The following is a 13,646-nucleotide window of genomic DNA, read 5'->3' on the forward strand; positions in this document are numbered from 1 at the left end:
AAACAGCCTGAAGAAAGCTTCGTTCCACTGAGAAATAAGAAAATATTATCATTCCATTGTGCATAAACATGCAGACTGTGTTCCCCAACTGCTTGCTCAGACCCCGTTACTGAAGACGGCAAACACCGCAAAGAATTTTTTCCCCTCAAATAGTCCTATGAATTTTTAAATGAATTTGCTTGGATTGTGTTCATACCCTTACTGTGTTCACTCTCCAAAAATATTCTAGCATAATGCATTCACTGGCAGGGCTTTTGAAAAGGAAGCGTGGATTTTTAAATAAATACACCAGAATATTTGCTGTAAGCCATTTTTCAAATTCACAGTCACAAGAAATGTCATTTTTTAAGGTTTACACTAATTCCATCTGGGAACAGGTATCATGGGCCATCATTCTCAAAACTGTAGGTCAGGATCTGGTCCTGTGTGCTTAAATCCAGGCTCCTGCATCCATTCTTAGGTACCTGAATTAGTTGCCTGAATATCAGAAACATGGCGCACCCACAGCTTCCATTACTTTGATGGCAAATAGTTTTAAACAAGTGAATTTGGAAAAACAATTATGACAACTCACAAAGAGAAAAATGAGGAATTCAGCTAATAAATTAACAATTATTAATCTACCTCTATCCATTTCTATGAATGAGACACTATGAAACAGATGGTCACATACTTGTTATGGGAGCTAGCTGGGACACACATCTGCTATGCATGACAACAATTTTTCCACAGGGTTTCCAGTGTGTGTGGATGGGTAGAATAAGCCACTACTGAGCCTTTAAACATAGTGCTTTTCTTCTATGTGTTAGTAGTACTATTTGGTCCCAAAGGCATTATTCCATTTTGTTTCTACCTTTTCACATGACCAGGTGACATTAGCCACAAATAAAAACGAGAGAGAAAGACAGAGGACAAAAGAATCCTGTACCACCTACTAAAATGTCAGTTTCATTCTACAGTAGTATAGTTTTCACCTTGTAAGCATCAGGCCAGATTCAGACTCCAGAGGTACACTATTTTTATTCTCCATGTCCGTTAGTGCTTTGTCAAGATGCACGGTATATCACATGCCTTTAGAGCTGCAGCTCTTTCACAAATATTCTGTTATCTAAGTGCTCCAATATGATCATGGAACAAGTTCAGCCAGGGGATTTAGAGTACAATGGTTTCTACAGATTCTGAATCAAGCATGTCACACAAGTCTTTCACCACATCCATAAGAGGTTTTCCTCCAGACTTTGTGGACATAAAATGCTAAAGTATTCCAGAAGTGTTGGATAAAAGAGAGATTTACAAAGACCTTAACACGAGTTGCCCTGCATTCCTACACATTGCTATCAAACATACACATGCTCACCTCAGCCACCCCACATCAACTATCACCACAAAAATAAATAAAAAAATCTGTAGTACCACAGGAAACTGCTGCGTTGGAGAGACTGGCAGGAGATGCTGGGGTGGATAAGAAACAGCTGGATATTGGACTGACTGGGAAGATGGCTGCAAAGCCTGAACAGGCTACAAAATAAAATGAGACAATAAATACAACACTCCAAGACTTAGATAATAGCAAAACACTGTTATTTGGAACTAAAGCTCTGGTAATGCAGGTGACCTGTCTTCAGGTAAAGACAATAGATCAGTGACTGTGACTTTAAGCTTGCATTTTGGTCCCTCAATCCTGTGATTCTTTGTTATTGTTTTCTGCTGACTAACAGAATTTCAAGTTCATGAGATACACAAATAAAACCGTGGTTACTTTCTTATTATTAGTGTGCTGCTGTGCTAAAGCAAGATGCTATAACTCACAGAGATCACAGGGGGAAAAGCACAGCATATGCATAGATATGAATTTTCCTGTTAATGGCTGATTTAAACTCAGAGTGTTTCATAGGTAGAAAACTAATGATTATAAAGCTGAAAAGTAACAACAAAATTGAGATTATCAAGTTACTTTGGAGGAGATGTTTAGATAAATGAAAGAAAGTTTTTATACAGAACCATACGGAGGGTGTTTTACCTAGGAATAGCTTTAGCATTCCTCTCATTTTAGTCTCTCATTTACATGAATCCTACACAAGCTTGGTACTATTCTGCCTTTTCGGTTATAAATTATTGGGAAGAGCTGAATCTTGAAATTGAGGTTATATATATTAGGCCGTATTCTGTACTCAGTAAAACCAGATTAACTTAACTGGCTTCAGTGGCTTTTCTCTGGATTTACACCTGGGTGATCTGGGACCAGAATAAGCCTCCTTAGATCTACATATGGAGAAATTCTCCATGTGCAAATCCGGACTGCTCTCTGTTCATAAATAGGGCACTGCAATACTGTCTATCTATCCCCTACCCTTGCCCTAAAGAGAGCTCCCCATGTAGTTCTGGGTTCATGCTAAGGGAGTAGGTTGATATTCAGCTGGACCAGCCAGGGCCTCCTCTCTGGTCTGGTGTATATACAATGATAAGTTCATAGAGCCTTAGGCTGCATTTACTGTTTTATAGATTCAACCTCTCACCTCTGTAAAAGCTGAGCCCTGAAAGTTCTCTGGCAACATGACTCCATTCACACACTACTGCAACAAATCTGGGGGACATCCAGAGGCTAGAGCCATTGGACTCTAGATAATGTTTGTGGATGGCTTTTCTTGAGAGATTTGGGGGTAAAAATCTCTCAGACCCATTAAGTGTTGTGTGGGAATCTCCATGAAGAAACACTCAGTTTCTCTCATAAAAAGTCCCCTTTTATTATGAGAGGGACTGATTTGGGACCTAGAGCTCAATATATTGGCTAGATGCCAATATATTGTTTACACTGACCACACTGATTAAGGCTTCCAGCACTATTATTATTAGGTTCCAATATTTCCCTCAGTGAGACAGAAGTTATACCAAACTGACTGGGTCCATTACTGAGCCTTCAGAGCTTTGCTTTTGTCCCACATGTGGACCTCAACAGATTGAGAAGTAGAGAATAAAAATGTGACAACTAAACAGCCGTACTATCTGCTTGTACATATGTTCATGAACCTCCTATTAAAGCCAACAGGACATATCCATACACTATACGGGGAAAGGTGCTCAGGTGCTACATCAAAGAAGGTCATATAATATTTTAGACAATTAGAAGAATAGGGCCCCTAAATTAGCTAAAGGGGACCAAATTTACCAATTGTATTATTATTACATCATTATAATTGAGAACATACAATGATCTCAAAGAAAACTTGAAGAGAAACTAACAATCTGAAATCAGAAACAGTTAACAATACAACTGATTTCAGAAGCTGTGAGTATTACAAGGTGTTCAGCAAAAGATCAACAGAGCTATGTACAAGTATCCCAGCCCTTTACAAAATTACATATTGCACCTCTCTATGAAAGAATAATTAGGGCTTTTAGTCACATTTCAATTTTTTCAAATGGAATCTAGAGCCTTTCCGCATCTACACCACCTGATTTAATAATCATTTTCAGGATGAAAATCTTTCTACCTGTTCCATCCACCCAGAAAATATTTGATAGCTTTTCTTTTGAGATTTATTTCAAAAGAAAAAACAACCCTCCCTGACATTTTGTCTAGTTGCTTTTTTGAGATTATAGTGCTGCTCTGTGGGGAAGGTAAACACTCCTAATCATCCCAGCCTTGATGAAAGCTTGTGCTCCCCTTTCAACAGTTGCCGTACCTGTGTGACAAGGTGACTTGCCATTTGTTGCTGTGTTTGTTGCACTTGCTGCTGCTGTTGGGATGAAGGCTGCTGCTGAGACTGTCCCACAAGCTGGCTCCTAATTGGCTGCTGGCCGCTGGGAGGGTTGTATATTGCAGGTGTACCATCAGGATTTACAAACGGTTGGCCTGAAACAAAATACACTTAATTTGCTGAATACTTTTAAGAACATAACATCCACTAAAAGAAACTAGACAGGCACATATTTAGAGGCAGCTCTCTCTTTGTACTAATTGATCTTCAACATTAAAGTGCTCATGGCTCACAATGCTTCCAGTTAAGGCGGCAGCTATTTATATTTGCTGCTGAGCCTGGTAGCATCTGTTAGTTAATAGCACTTTAAGATGTAACTGATCATTTTTCTTCCACCAGAGAGATGTACATCGGATCCCTGAGTGGTACTTCTGACTACATGTTTGTGCCTCAGTCAATACCCAAAGCCTTTTGCATGCAGCAAGAGAATGACAACCCCCAGTGGAAAGATTACGGAGGGCTCCTACTGATCTGATCACAAACACATTTCCAGTTTGTTCTCTCTAACTTCTCAGGCCACGACTGAAGATCCTTAAATGCAGGAGCATAGACAGGCATTAAGGGTGAGATCAAAAACATTCCATCATCAGTTTATACCAGAGTAAAGCACAAAATGGGACTAGGCTGATAAATTATAGAGCTGCCGTGCCACACGCAATTACATGAGTGACTGAAAGTAGAGGTGTGCATGCACTCTACTGTACAGCTGTGCATGACATAAATGAAACTTAAATTCGTAACTCCTTCACGTATGCCAGAACGCGCTTTTGTTACAGCACCCTGTTTTGTCCAGTGCATAAACGAGTGGAAGGTTACAAGGACTGTGCCAAGATGTCCAGATGCTATGGTTAGAAGCTGAAAGAATGAACTTCAAGGATGTACTTTAACGGCTTCATTGCTGAATTAACTTAATGCTGAAATTGCATCCTGGAACAAATATTGGAGACAGAAGATATTCATGCCCATTTCATCCCTATGTAAATGGAATGCAAACCATAAGACTATGCTTAATGCATTGTAGTTCAAATAGGGGGAAAAAAACTCTGCTAATTGAATGTAGTTTCACATCTCAGAAACAAGGCTCTAAACTTTTGAGGACAATGTCCTAAGAGACTAGAAGAGACCGTTCTGGAAATTCACAAGCAGAAGCCCTAGAAGTGTCTTTGAATGTATGGGGCAAATTCTTCCCTCCATCATATTGAAGGTAGAACTTCATCCACAGTATTCATTTTGTTTCCATTTCAGATGGAAAGGGAAATGCAGGGGAACTCGATGGCTTAGAAAGCTGATCGTGAAATAAAGAGTTTCTCACCTCAACATCACACGACTGCCACAATTCCTGACTGAAGCAAGGCTGTCTTGCATTAGGTACGTTTCTCTCACTCCCCAGCCAGTCTCTCCTAATCACCCACCAGCTCCCAGTTCCTCCCACCGCCTGCTCAAGCTGTTCAATACCCATCTGTTTTTCTCACTTCTGACACACAGGACCAGATTTAGAAGTTAACCACCTTTCAGAGGAGTGTACCCTGATCTACTTAAAATGTGAATGCTCCAGGCTGCATGCTCGCCATGTGTTTCACTCAGAATGAAGAGGGACACTGACTAAACTGCCTGAAAGAGAGGAGGGGCTCAGCTCTATGGAGGACAACTATGGCATGGAGAGCAGCAAGAGCATGTACTCGGCCCCAACCGTGCAGTCTCATCCCCACAAAAGAACTTCAGCAGGGTCTGTGGAAGGCAGAGATGATGCCACAGAGGGGCACTTCATGCCTCCTCACCCCAAGTTTGGGTCCACCTCATGGAATTGGAGGGCATGCTCTGATTCAAAGTGCTTAAAAGGAGATGGGAGACTGGGGGAGGTTGGTTAAGGATCTTCTTTTGAAACAAAAGGGCAACAGCTATGAGAATGCCAGGAACTGATGAGGCAGACAATAAAGCAACCACTGGAACAGTGAAGGAGGTAAATTGAATTAGTATCTGCACAGAAGGGACTTGCAAGTTAAATTCAGAGATGGCCACCAGGGATAGATAGAGAAGTTCACTAAGGGTAACACCATAGTGGAGAAGTCTAGAGGGAAAGGGGTTCCAAAAAGGAACAACTAGACAGCTAGGAGTGAAACTATGTGACCAAGATGATAGACTCCAGAAGGCAATGCTAGGTTCTCAAGAACAATATCAAAGAAGACCGTTTCAAATACAACACTTCATTCAAGAAAGATGACTGGATAGAAAGAAGTAAACTTAAAGATGAGATTGGAGCATTAGCTAATGGAGTGCAAAATTTTGAAACAGGAAATGAAAAGGAGGGTCTAGTGTTTGACAGTTGCAAACACTGAGGAATTAATTATTTCTCGGACGTAGGGAGCAATGGATGACGGAGAAGCCAAAGTGATAAGGAATAAGAATAAAACACAAAATGTTTTTAATTGTTGAAGGGATGATGTCAAAGAGTGTGTCAGGAGAGACCAGAAGGAAGATGAAAATGGACTGATGGAATGGGTGGATTGAAGAGTAGGGAAAGCAGAGATATTGCTGCACATGAAAACCTTTCACAAAAATAAATAAATAAATGAATGAATGAATCAGCAAACTTCTTGCAGGTGGAGTGAAGAAGAAAGAGCTGGAGGAAAGAGGGAATACTTAAAAGAGAGAATGAGGATTGCCAACATCAGAGAGGGTGTTGAGAGGTATCTGGTAAGATTTACAGATCTCATGGAGAATAATCAGACTAGAGACACCATGGTGTCTCTCTGATTACTGTGTCTCTGGATACTATAAGAGGATCATGTAGTCAGAGTGACTATGCAGTGTGAAAGGAAGGACAAATCTTTAAAGGCCAAGCAGTGAGAATAAAAAAAGAGGATAGAACTGGAGGTAACCAAACTAATAGAAGAAGAAGGAGAAGAAAAAGAAGACAGAGCTAAAAAGCAATGTTGCACTGTGAAAGAAAAATCTATTCATTATGAGAAACAAAGCTTCCTTTTTCATTTATCTTTTATCTGTTCATAATATTTGATAATCTCTTGTAGTATCAGTGCCTCCTTCTCATGGAAACTCTTTTCTATTTTATTTTAAGAAGATGTAGAGATTTAGGTTCAAATTATAACGAAGAATTTATAGCATGTTTCAGAGTAACAGCCGTGTTAGTCTGTATTCGTAAAAAGAAAAGGAGTACTTGTGGCACCTTAGAGACTAACCAGTTTATTTGAGCATGAGCTTTCGTGAGCTACAGCTCACTTCATCGGATGCATAGATGAAGTGAGCTGTAGCTCACGAAAGCTTATGCTCAAATAAACTGGTTAGTCTCTAAGGTGCCACAAGTACTCCTTTTAATTTATAGCATGTATTTTTTAAAAAATTATCAGGAATCGCAGCGGGGTTTATTTTCAACACAAGTGACAATGTGATGTATGCTATAAATCTGAGACTAGGACCTGACTGTTTAAATTGAATTGCTTCTTCTACTTTTTAAAAATTATATTGTAATTAAAAATCAGCTACAGCAACAAACAGAGCAGTCTGTCTAGTGTTAAGGAAGCACAGATATGTGCTAATAAACAAATATAAAATCACATAAATACTATTTGAACAATGTTTTTACAGATACAGACTATCCACCCCCTCATCCCCCACTGCCCACACACACAGTATGTCTTCATGGCAGCTGGGAGCATGCTTCCCAGCATAAGTAGACAGACACACACTAGCTCAAGCGAGCTAGCATGCTAAAAATAGCAGGGTAGCACAGGCAGCAGCTAGGGTGTGTCACCCACATATGTGCCCAGGAGGTCTGGGTGTGTTTGTACTCAGGTGGCTAGCCAAGCTGCTGCTCGTGCTACCACTGGTTACACTGCTGTTTTTAGTGTGCTAGCTCGAGCAGAGATCGCACGTGTCTGTCTACTCATGCTGGGCAGCATGCTCCCAACTGCAGTGTGGACATATCCACAGAGCGCTCAGTTATGCCTCTAAAGAGGATGAGGCATGCTAGGGAGGGAGGAGCAGACACTCTATTCATATGGTGTTACTGGGAGGTACTATGCCTGTGAGTGACATAATGCTCCCTGGAGGCTGGGGGGCATATGCTAGGCAGTGAGACTTGCTACCCCTGTACAGCAAGTGTAAAGAGTGCTCTCCCAGAAGAACTCTACCGGCATGCAAGTGTGGTGCAGCTATGGCCCCATCCTTGCCATGCCCAGAAACATGCACACACCCTCTCAGCCATTACTGTTCCTAGAAGCAGCAGTGGCTGCTCTCACTTGCTCTCCCCAGTCCAGGTGTGCTGAGATATGTACGAAAGGGCTTCTTGAAAGTGGCCTGCAGAGTACATACAAATGGCTTCTTTCCTATTGCTCAAGAGATTCCAGCACAGTGGATGGAACTGTTAACTAGAAAAGTGTGAGTGAATGACTGGTTTGTTTCCTTTTTTCCTCCATTTATTGCAAGGAACACTTATTTAAAATCCTCCGACTCCCGTCTCCAATACCAGGCTCTCAAATCAAGACTGTAACAGCTTAGCTTGAAAAAAAACAAACACATGCATGTTCAATAATAAGTTGTTAAATTAATCCTACTATATAAATATAAACTTAAAATATTTTTCTGCCTTTACAAATGCTGAAGTATCTTGAAGAGCCTCAAATGCGATTATCTTGTAAAGTGATTACGGGAAGCTTGGTTTAATATGGTTTTTCAAGCCGATGTTTTTATTAAACTCATCTCTCAGTTTCTTGTCATTATATTGATTATAAAGGTATTTCCAATGCTGATAAAAGGTTTGTGTCTTGGCACTGAACTATTTTTATTTAACATAAAGAGACAGATAAACATAAAATGGTGGCCCTCACTACAAATAACATTCCTGAATTAAAAGCTCCATCATGCCAAGACCTTTGAAAACAGGCTTCAGCTCCCAGCTCTGGGTATAGTGGGAAATAGTTATGCACTGCTTGGTTTTTATTACCTCCTCAAACCAACATAACTCCACTAAAGAAGACAGAATGTAAGCAGACCCAGAGCCAGATAATATTTCAATCATTATCACTGAAATGTACCCATATCACCAAAGCGACCCTACAATCCCCATCTCCCAAGCCTTCTTTATAATGTCTGCAAAATACTGTGGGGGAATGAAAGCAAGAAGTTGCTTATACTTCATCTGAACTAAGGACACGTTCAACAACTCAAATCTGAACTCAAATGTTTTTGAGGTTAACAAATGTTTAGATGAACTTTTATGCCCATTACTTCATATTTCCTTGTGTGTCTCTGCACTGCATAGTTCCAGTTAGAAGGAGAAGTAGAGATGCCACGATATGGAAGTGCCTGTTTGCACACAACTTCCAGTTTAATTATACAGACCGAAGCTGACCAAATAGCTTAGGTAAGAATACAAACTCCTGATCCTGGGAGATGCTGAGCGCTCTCCATTGCAGCCCCAGTGGGAAGCCAATGGGAACTGACACCGTTCAGCACCCTGCAAGATTGGGGCCTTATTTTATCGCGGAATCCAATGCGATAAGATTAAAATGGTTTCTTATTGTCTCCTATCAGCTATGCCGCAGCGTCTTTGCAAAGCCATCACATATTTTCTCACCACTGTAAAAACATCCAAACAAATCTGATTTCCAAACCAAAGTAGATATTTCCCCACTAATAAATCAGTGCTAGCAGCTGCTGCGTTTCCAGGTACTGGAAACATTCTATTTTTAACCCGTGATGCTGTTGGCAGTGTTCCCTAAAAAGCAGTGCAAGATGGTAGAATATCAGACTGACCTGTGTGTGGATTGAGGAGGATACTGCCAGGTGGTATCCCTGCAGCTTCAAGTGGAAGTATGATATAGCTGGTGTTGCTTGGTGCTACCTGGCCATTCATCCCATTCTCTGTATAGGAAACATTGCCTGAAGGGCTGGCTGTCACTCCAGGGACAATGGATGCACTTTGGAGAGGCTGATGTGTTCGTGACAGTGATCCTGAGGAGCCAGCGCTGCTGGAAGACTCTGAACCTGAAAGAGATACAGAATCTCAGTTATGAAGGAAGTTCAGACCCTCCATTCAAGCTGTTACTTACATTGAATGAAACTTTTTAAAGATGGAAAGCATTTAGTACATAATCAGCCCTCTAACCCCTCAGACAATGATGGTTCCTTATAATAATACACTCTCCAGCAAGCTCAGTTTTAAGCAGGACTATTCTGATTCAGCCCAACCTGAAAAGTCTACCCCTCCATAAAAAAATATAATGAACCAGTAATAGAATACATGCTATTCGATTTTCTTTACAGTCATGTTTAATCATTCATAAAAGACACACACACTCTGCCCAAAAGGACAAAGTTTACAATTCCATAAGCAAAACCACAAGACACCACCAATTGAATATCCAGCTTACTAACTAGTTAGGTATACTAGTCTTCCATATTCACTGCTAGATACAGTTATAATTTTAGCAACTTATTTGCTTTTTCAGTACCTAGCCTATTAAAAAGCTTCAAGCCAATACAAATATGGTAAAACACAGCCCAGTGAAGCTCAGATGGCTAGAGTGCAGGTGGTTTAAAAATTTACAATGTTCTGAATACAACTGTCCAATCTTTTATGATTTTACTTAGACAATTTTCCAACATTTTGATACCACAAACATACACAACCTCCTTCACAAACAAATTTGGATCTGCAATTTCAACTCTACAAAGGGAACAAAGGAAAGAACTCAGGATTATGTTCCATCAGCATTTTCCTCCTATATAGCTTTTACATTTGGGATCAATCATGTGGGCTTAGTACTAGGTTCCATAGCTCCCCTGAATCATTTTTCAGTGTTGTTCTTGTCTGGATCCATTTCTTTGTTGGTAATTAGACCAGGCCAGTTTTTCATTGAAACTGCAGCAGAGGTAGTAACAGCATGTAATCGGTCAAATCTCCCTGCAGTAGCTTTTGTAAATATAGGGCATCTCTGTGGAGTCCCTGTTGTGTAAAATCTGAGTTATGTTTTCATCAAGGTCATCTTCATGCTCACAGCAAGTTTCAACATGCATAACTGAATGCAAAGAAAGAAACAATCTTTCTGAAGATTCCAGTGACTTTCATTGGACTGCAGGAGCACAAAAACCCCTCTTTTCAAATCAGCCGATCAATCAATCAACCAACTAACCAAGAGGCTAATGGAGGTTGCAGAAGAATTTCCACTATGTATTCTGAGACTGTGCCAGCTATTCCTTTCCCAACAAAGGTTTATACAGTTTGTTGAGAAACTATACATCAGAAATTTAGGATGTTTATTCCTGAGAAGTTCTTTCATTTTATCATTTTGCTTGTACAAATGGCAGATATCTCCTTGGATGGGAGAATTCTTGGATGGCACATTCAGCAGCTTGAAGACAATATTCTGCTCATTTAGGTTTTTTCAGACGTAGCATCAATAGCATTAAACAGGAATGTATTTTTCTTTGAATAGAATATGTAGAAATTATCAGAGCTTTTCCCATATATAGCGACCTTGCATTCATTTCAGTGTTGATTCTTTCTTCTAGTTCTTGCTTTACGTTTTTCTTCTCTTCCCCCCACCCCCCACTTGCAGTATCTCATAATGGATCTGTAATGTGAAACTATTGGGAGGCCTCTATCAAAGAAAGTGAATCAAGAGATTTCTTTATTATTACTAACAAACATTTAAGTGATGCCCACAGGCCCCAATCAGGATTCTTTAAATTGCTTGTTTTGTGCTACATTGAAGGCAATATGGTTCACGTAAAAGAAGACAAAAACTTTTTTTTATGAAGTTCAGGTCTGTGTCTTTCAGAAGTTTTTATGACATAATCACAGATTGAGCTTTACCATTTTGGGAGTGTAGAAGAATAGAGAGTTCTCCTGTATTAAATTGATATTGAAGAACTCCTGGAACAGGCTTGGAACAAGCACTTAAGTTATTGTGACTGCTACATTTCAATTAAGATGATGGTATTTAAATTGGCTCACTTGCAGGATCATCAGTGATCTGCTCTTCTACCTCAATAGTTTCATTCAGTGGCACAACCAATCTTGAACAAACAAACAAAATTTCTGAACCTTTGGAAAAGAGCATTAATCCATTCCAATATTTTTACTTACCAACTCTTGAGCATATTTACATAACACTCTCTAAGCCTTATCTATTTTCATTATTTCTTCATTACAATGAATTATTTCCTACCATTTCATTCAACACTAGCCATCCTGGGTCAGTTAAATTCAAACACTGATGTCTGGTACTAAATAAAAATTATTTCCCTTTTGCTGTATTGGTCAATAGCTTTCACATTTACTACAGTTAGAATGAAAAACAACCCTCTAATAAATTGAACATTCTGAAGACTGGAAAAATAATACTAACTCGTCAACCTTAGATGGAATCATGTTATCAGATGACCTGACCACCATCCAGAAGTTTTGAGATTCTAGCAAACCACACCTTACTGATCCACAAGTTCACCCCTCTCTTCAGTAACTAATGGCTGTTGATTCTATCCATTAGCCATGTACCTCTTGCCAATCATCAATGAATTCACCTTTATACAATTCCCTTTTATGCTTTTTGATAGTTCTATAAACATTTTTAAGATTTCATAATGGGCATAAAAAGAAACTAGATGTTCCCATTACTTCCTAATTAACATATATTTGGATGAATTATGTTCTTAAATGTAGCTCACAATGATATTGAAGTTCAAAAAGTAACGGCAATGGGGAAGAAACAGGAAAAAAATCTAGTAGTTTCTTTTTTGGGGGGTGGGGAGGGGGGAGTCTGAAGAGAAAACCTGGCAGCTTTCTCCATACTCCTGGTTTTAAATGACCCACACAACGAGGCTCCCCTCCAGTTTCCCTGAGTGACTATTTCACAGTCCATTTGATCTTACCATTTGAACTCCTCCCCCACCACTCCCCGCCAATGTTCAACTTAAATTTTCCTTTGCTTGGTTTCATCTCTGTGTTCCTAATTTCACCTCTTGGACAAGCCTAATTAATTCTTCTACCTCCTTGTTGTTTACATCCTTCAAACATATCTCTATAAACAGTGAAAAATACTCCCTTCCTTACCAGCTGGCCCATATAATTATCCACTCATAACTTGACTTAAGGGGCCAATTTCTCAGCAGTGACACATTGTTCATCATTTTTGTAAGTACCATCCTCTTAGATACAGTTTCACAGTACCAGAAAAACTGATTTGCTAGTTTTAAAAATTTGTTCCACCTAATCATCATTCGTTTTTATATCACTTTTATCACTTTGGTATTTAAGTGCTGCTTGCTGTAAAAGCAATACCTGTCTGCAGCTTGCATTTCTGGAAAGAGGAATGATGCTTCAGCATGGTAGGCTTGCAGGTGCCCACACATCTTCACTCCCAAGTTTATTAGGGGAAACATTTACCACATCACCTTGACTCGAGCAAATCATAAAGAAGCAGAAATCTGGTTCCAAAACCAGGCTGCTAAATCATAACATACAGGATTCTTTATCAAAATGGTTAATGTTTTTAAATGCCTGCAGCATAGATTGTATTTGCCCTGCAGGACCTATAAAGAGCACTCAACAACATGGATTCGATTTTTGATCCCAGTTATAATAGTAGAAGTCTGGAGTAGCTCCAATGAAGTTAATTGGCACTACAAATTTACTCAAATGTGACTGTGGTTGGAATACAGCCAACTGTTTGTAAATGGAGGAGGGGAAGAAATAGGTTTCAACCAGTGTTTATCCTGTACTAGTGTAAAATGGAAACTTTGCACCATAAAGAAGGAAGCTAAAGATAAACCAAATCTATGTCTTCCTATTAATAGCCAATTCTTACTTAATTAATATGCTACATATATACAGATAGATAGATAGAATGCATGCTTGGTTTTCTTTTA

At 39.5% G+C, this 13,646-nt stretch overlaps 1 protein-coding gene across 19 annotated transcripts in view; it reads right to left on the reverse strand.

The window, feature by feature from the left end:
• ARPP21 (cAMP regulated phosphoprotein 21) overlaps positions 1 to 13,646 on the reverse strand; it is a 171,724-nt gene that overhangs the window by 60,592 nt on the left and 97,486 nt on the right. For all 19 annotated transcript variants that reach the window (XM_043540683.1, XM_007057226.4, XM_043540686.1 and 16 more), the window contains 3 exons: positions 9,531 to 9,761; positions 3,684 to 3,853; positions 1,414 to 1,518 (listed from right to left, as the gene is read on the reverse strand). In XM_043540683.1, coding sequence (XP_043396618.1) covers positions 1,414 to 1,518; positions 3,684 to 3,853; positions 9,531 to 9,761 — 506 coding nt within the window. The remainder of the gene's footprint in view (positions 1 to 1,413; positions 1,519 to 3,683; positions 3,854 to 9,530; positions 9,762 to 13,646) is intronic.

Source organism: Chelonia mydas, chromosome 2, assembly GCF_015237465.2.
Source record: "Chelonia mydas isolate rCheMyd1 chromosome 2, rCheMyd1.pri.v2, whole genome shotgun sequence".
NCBI lineage: Eukaryota > Metazoa > Chordata > Testudines > Cheloniidae > Chelonia > Chelonia mydas.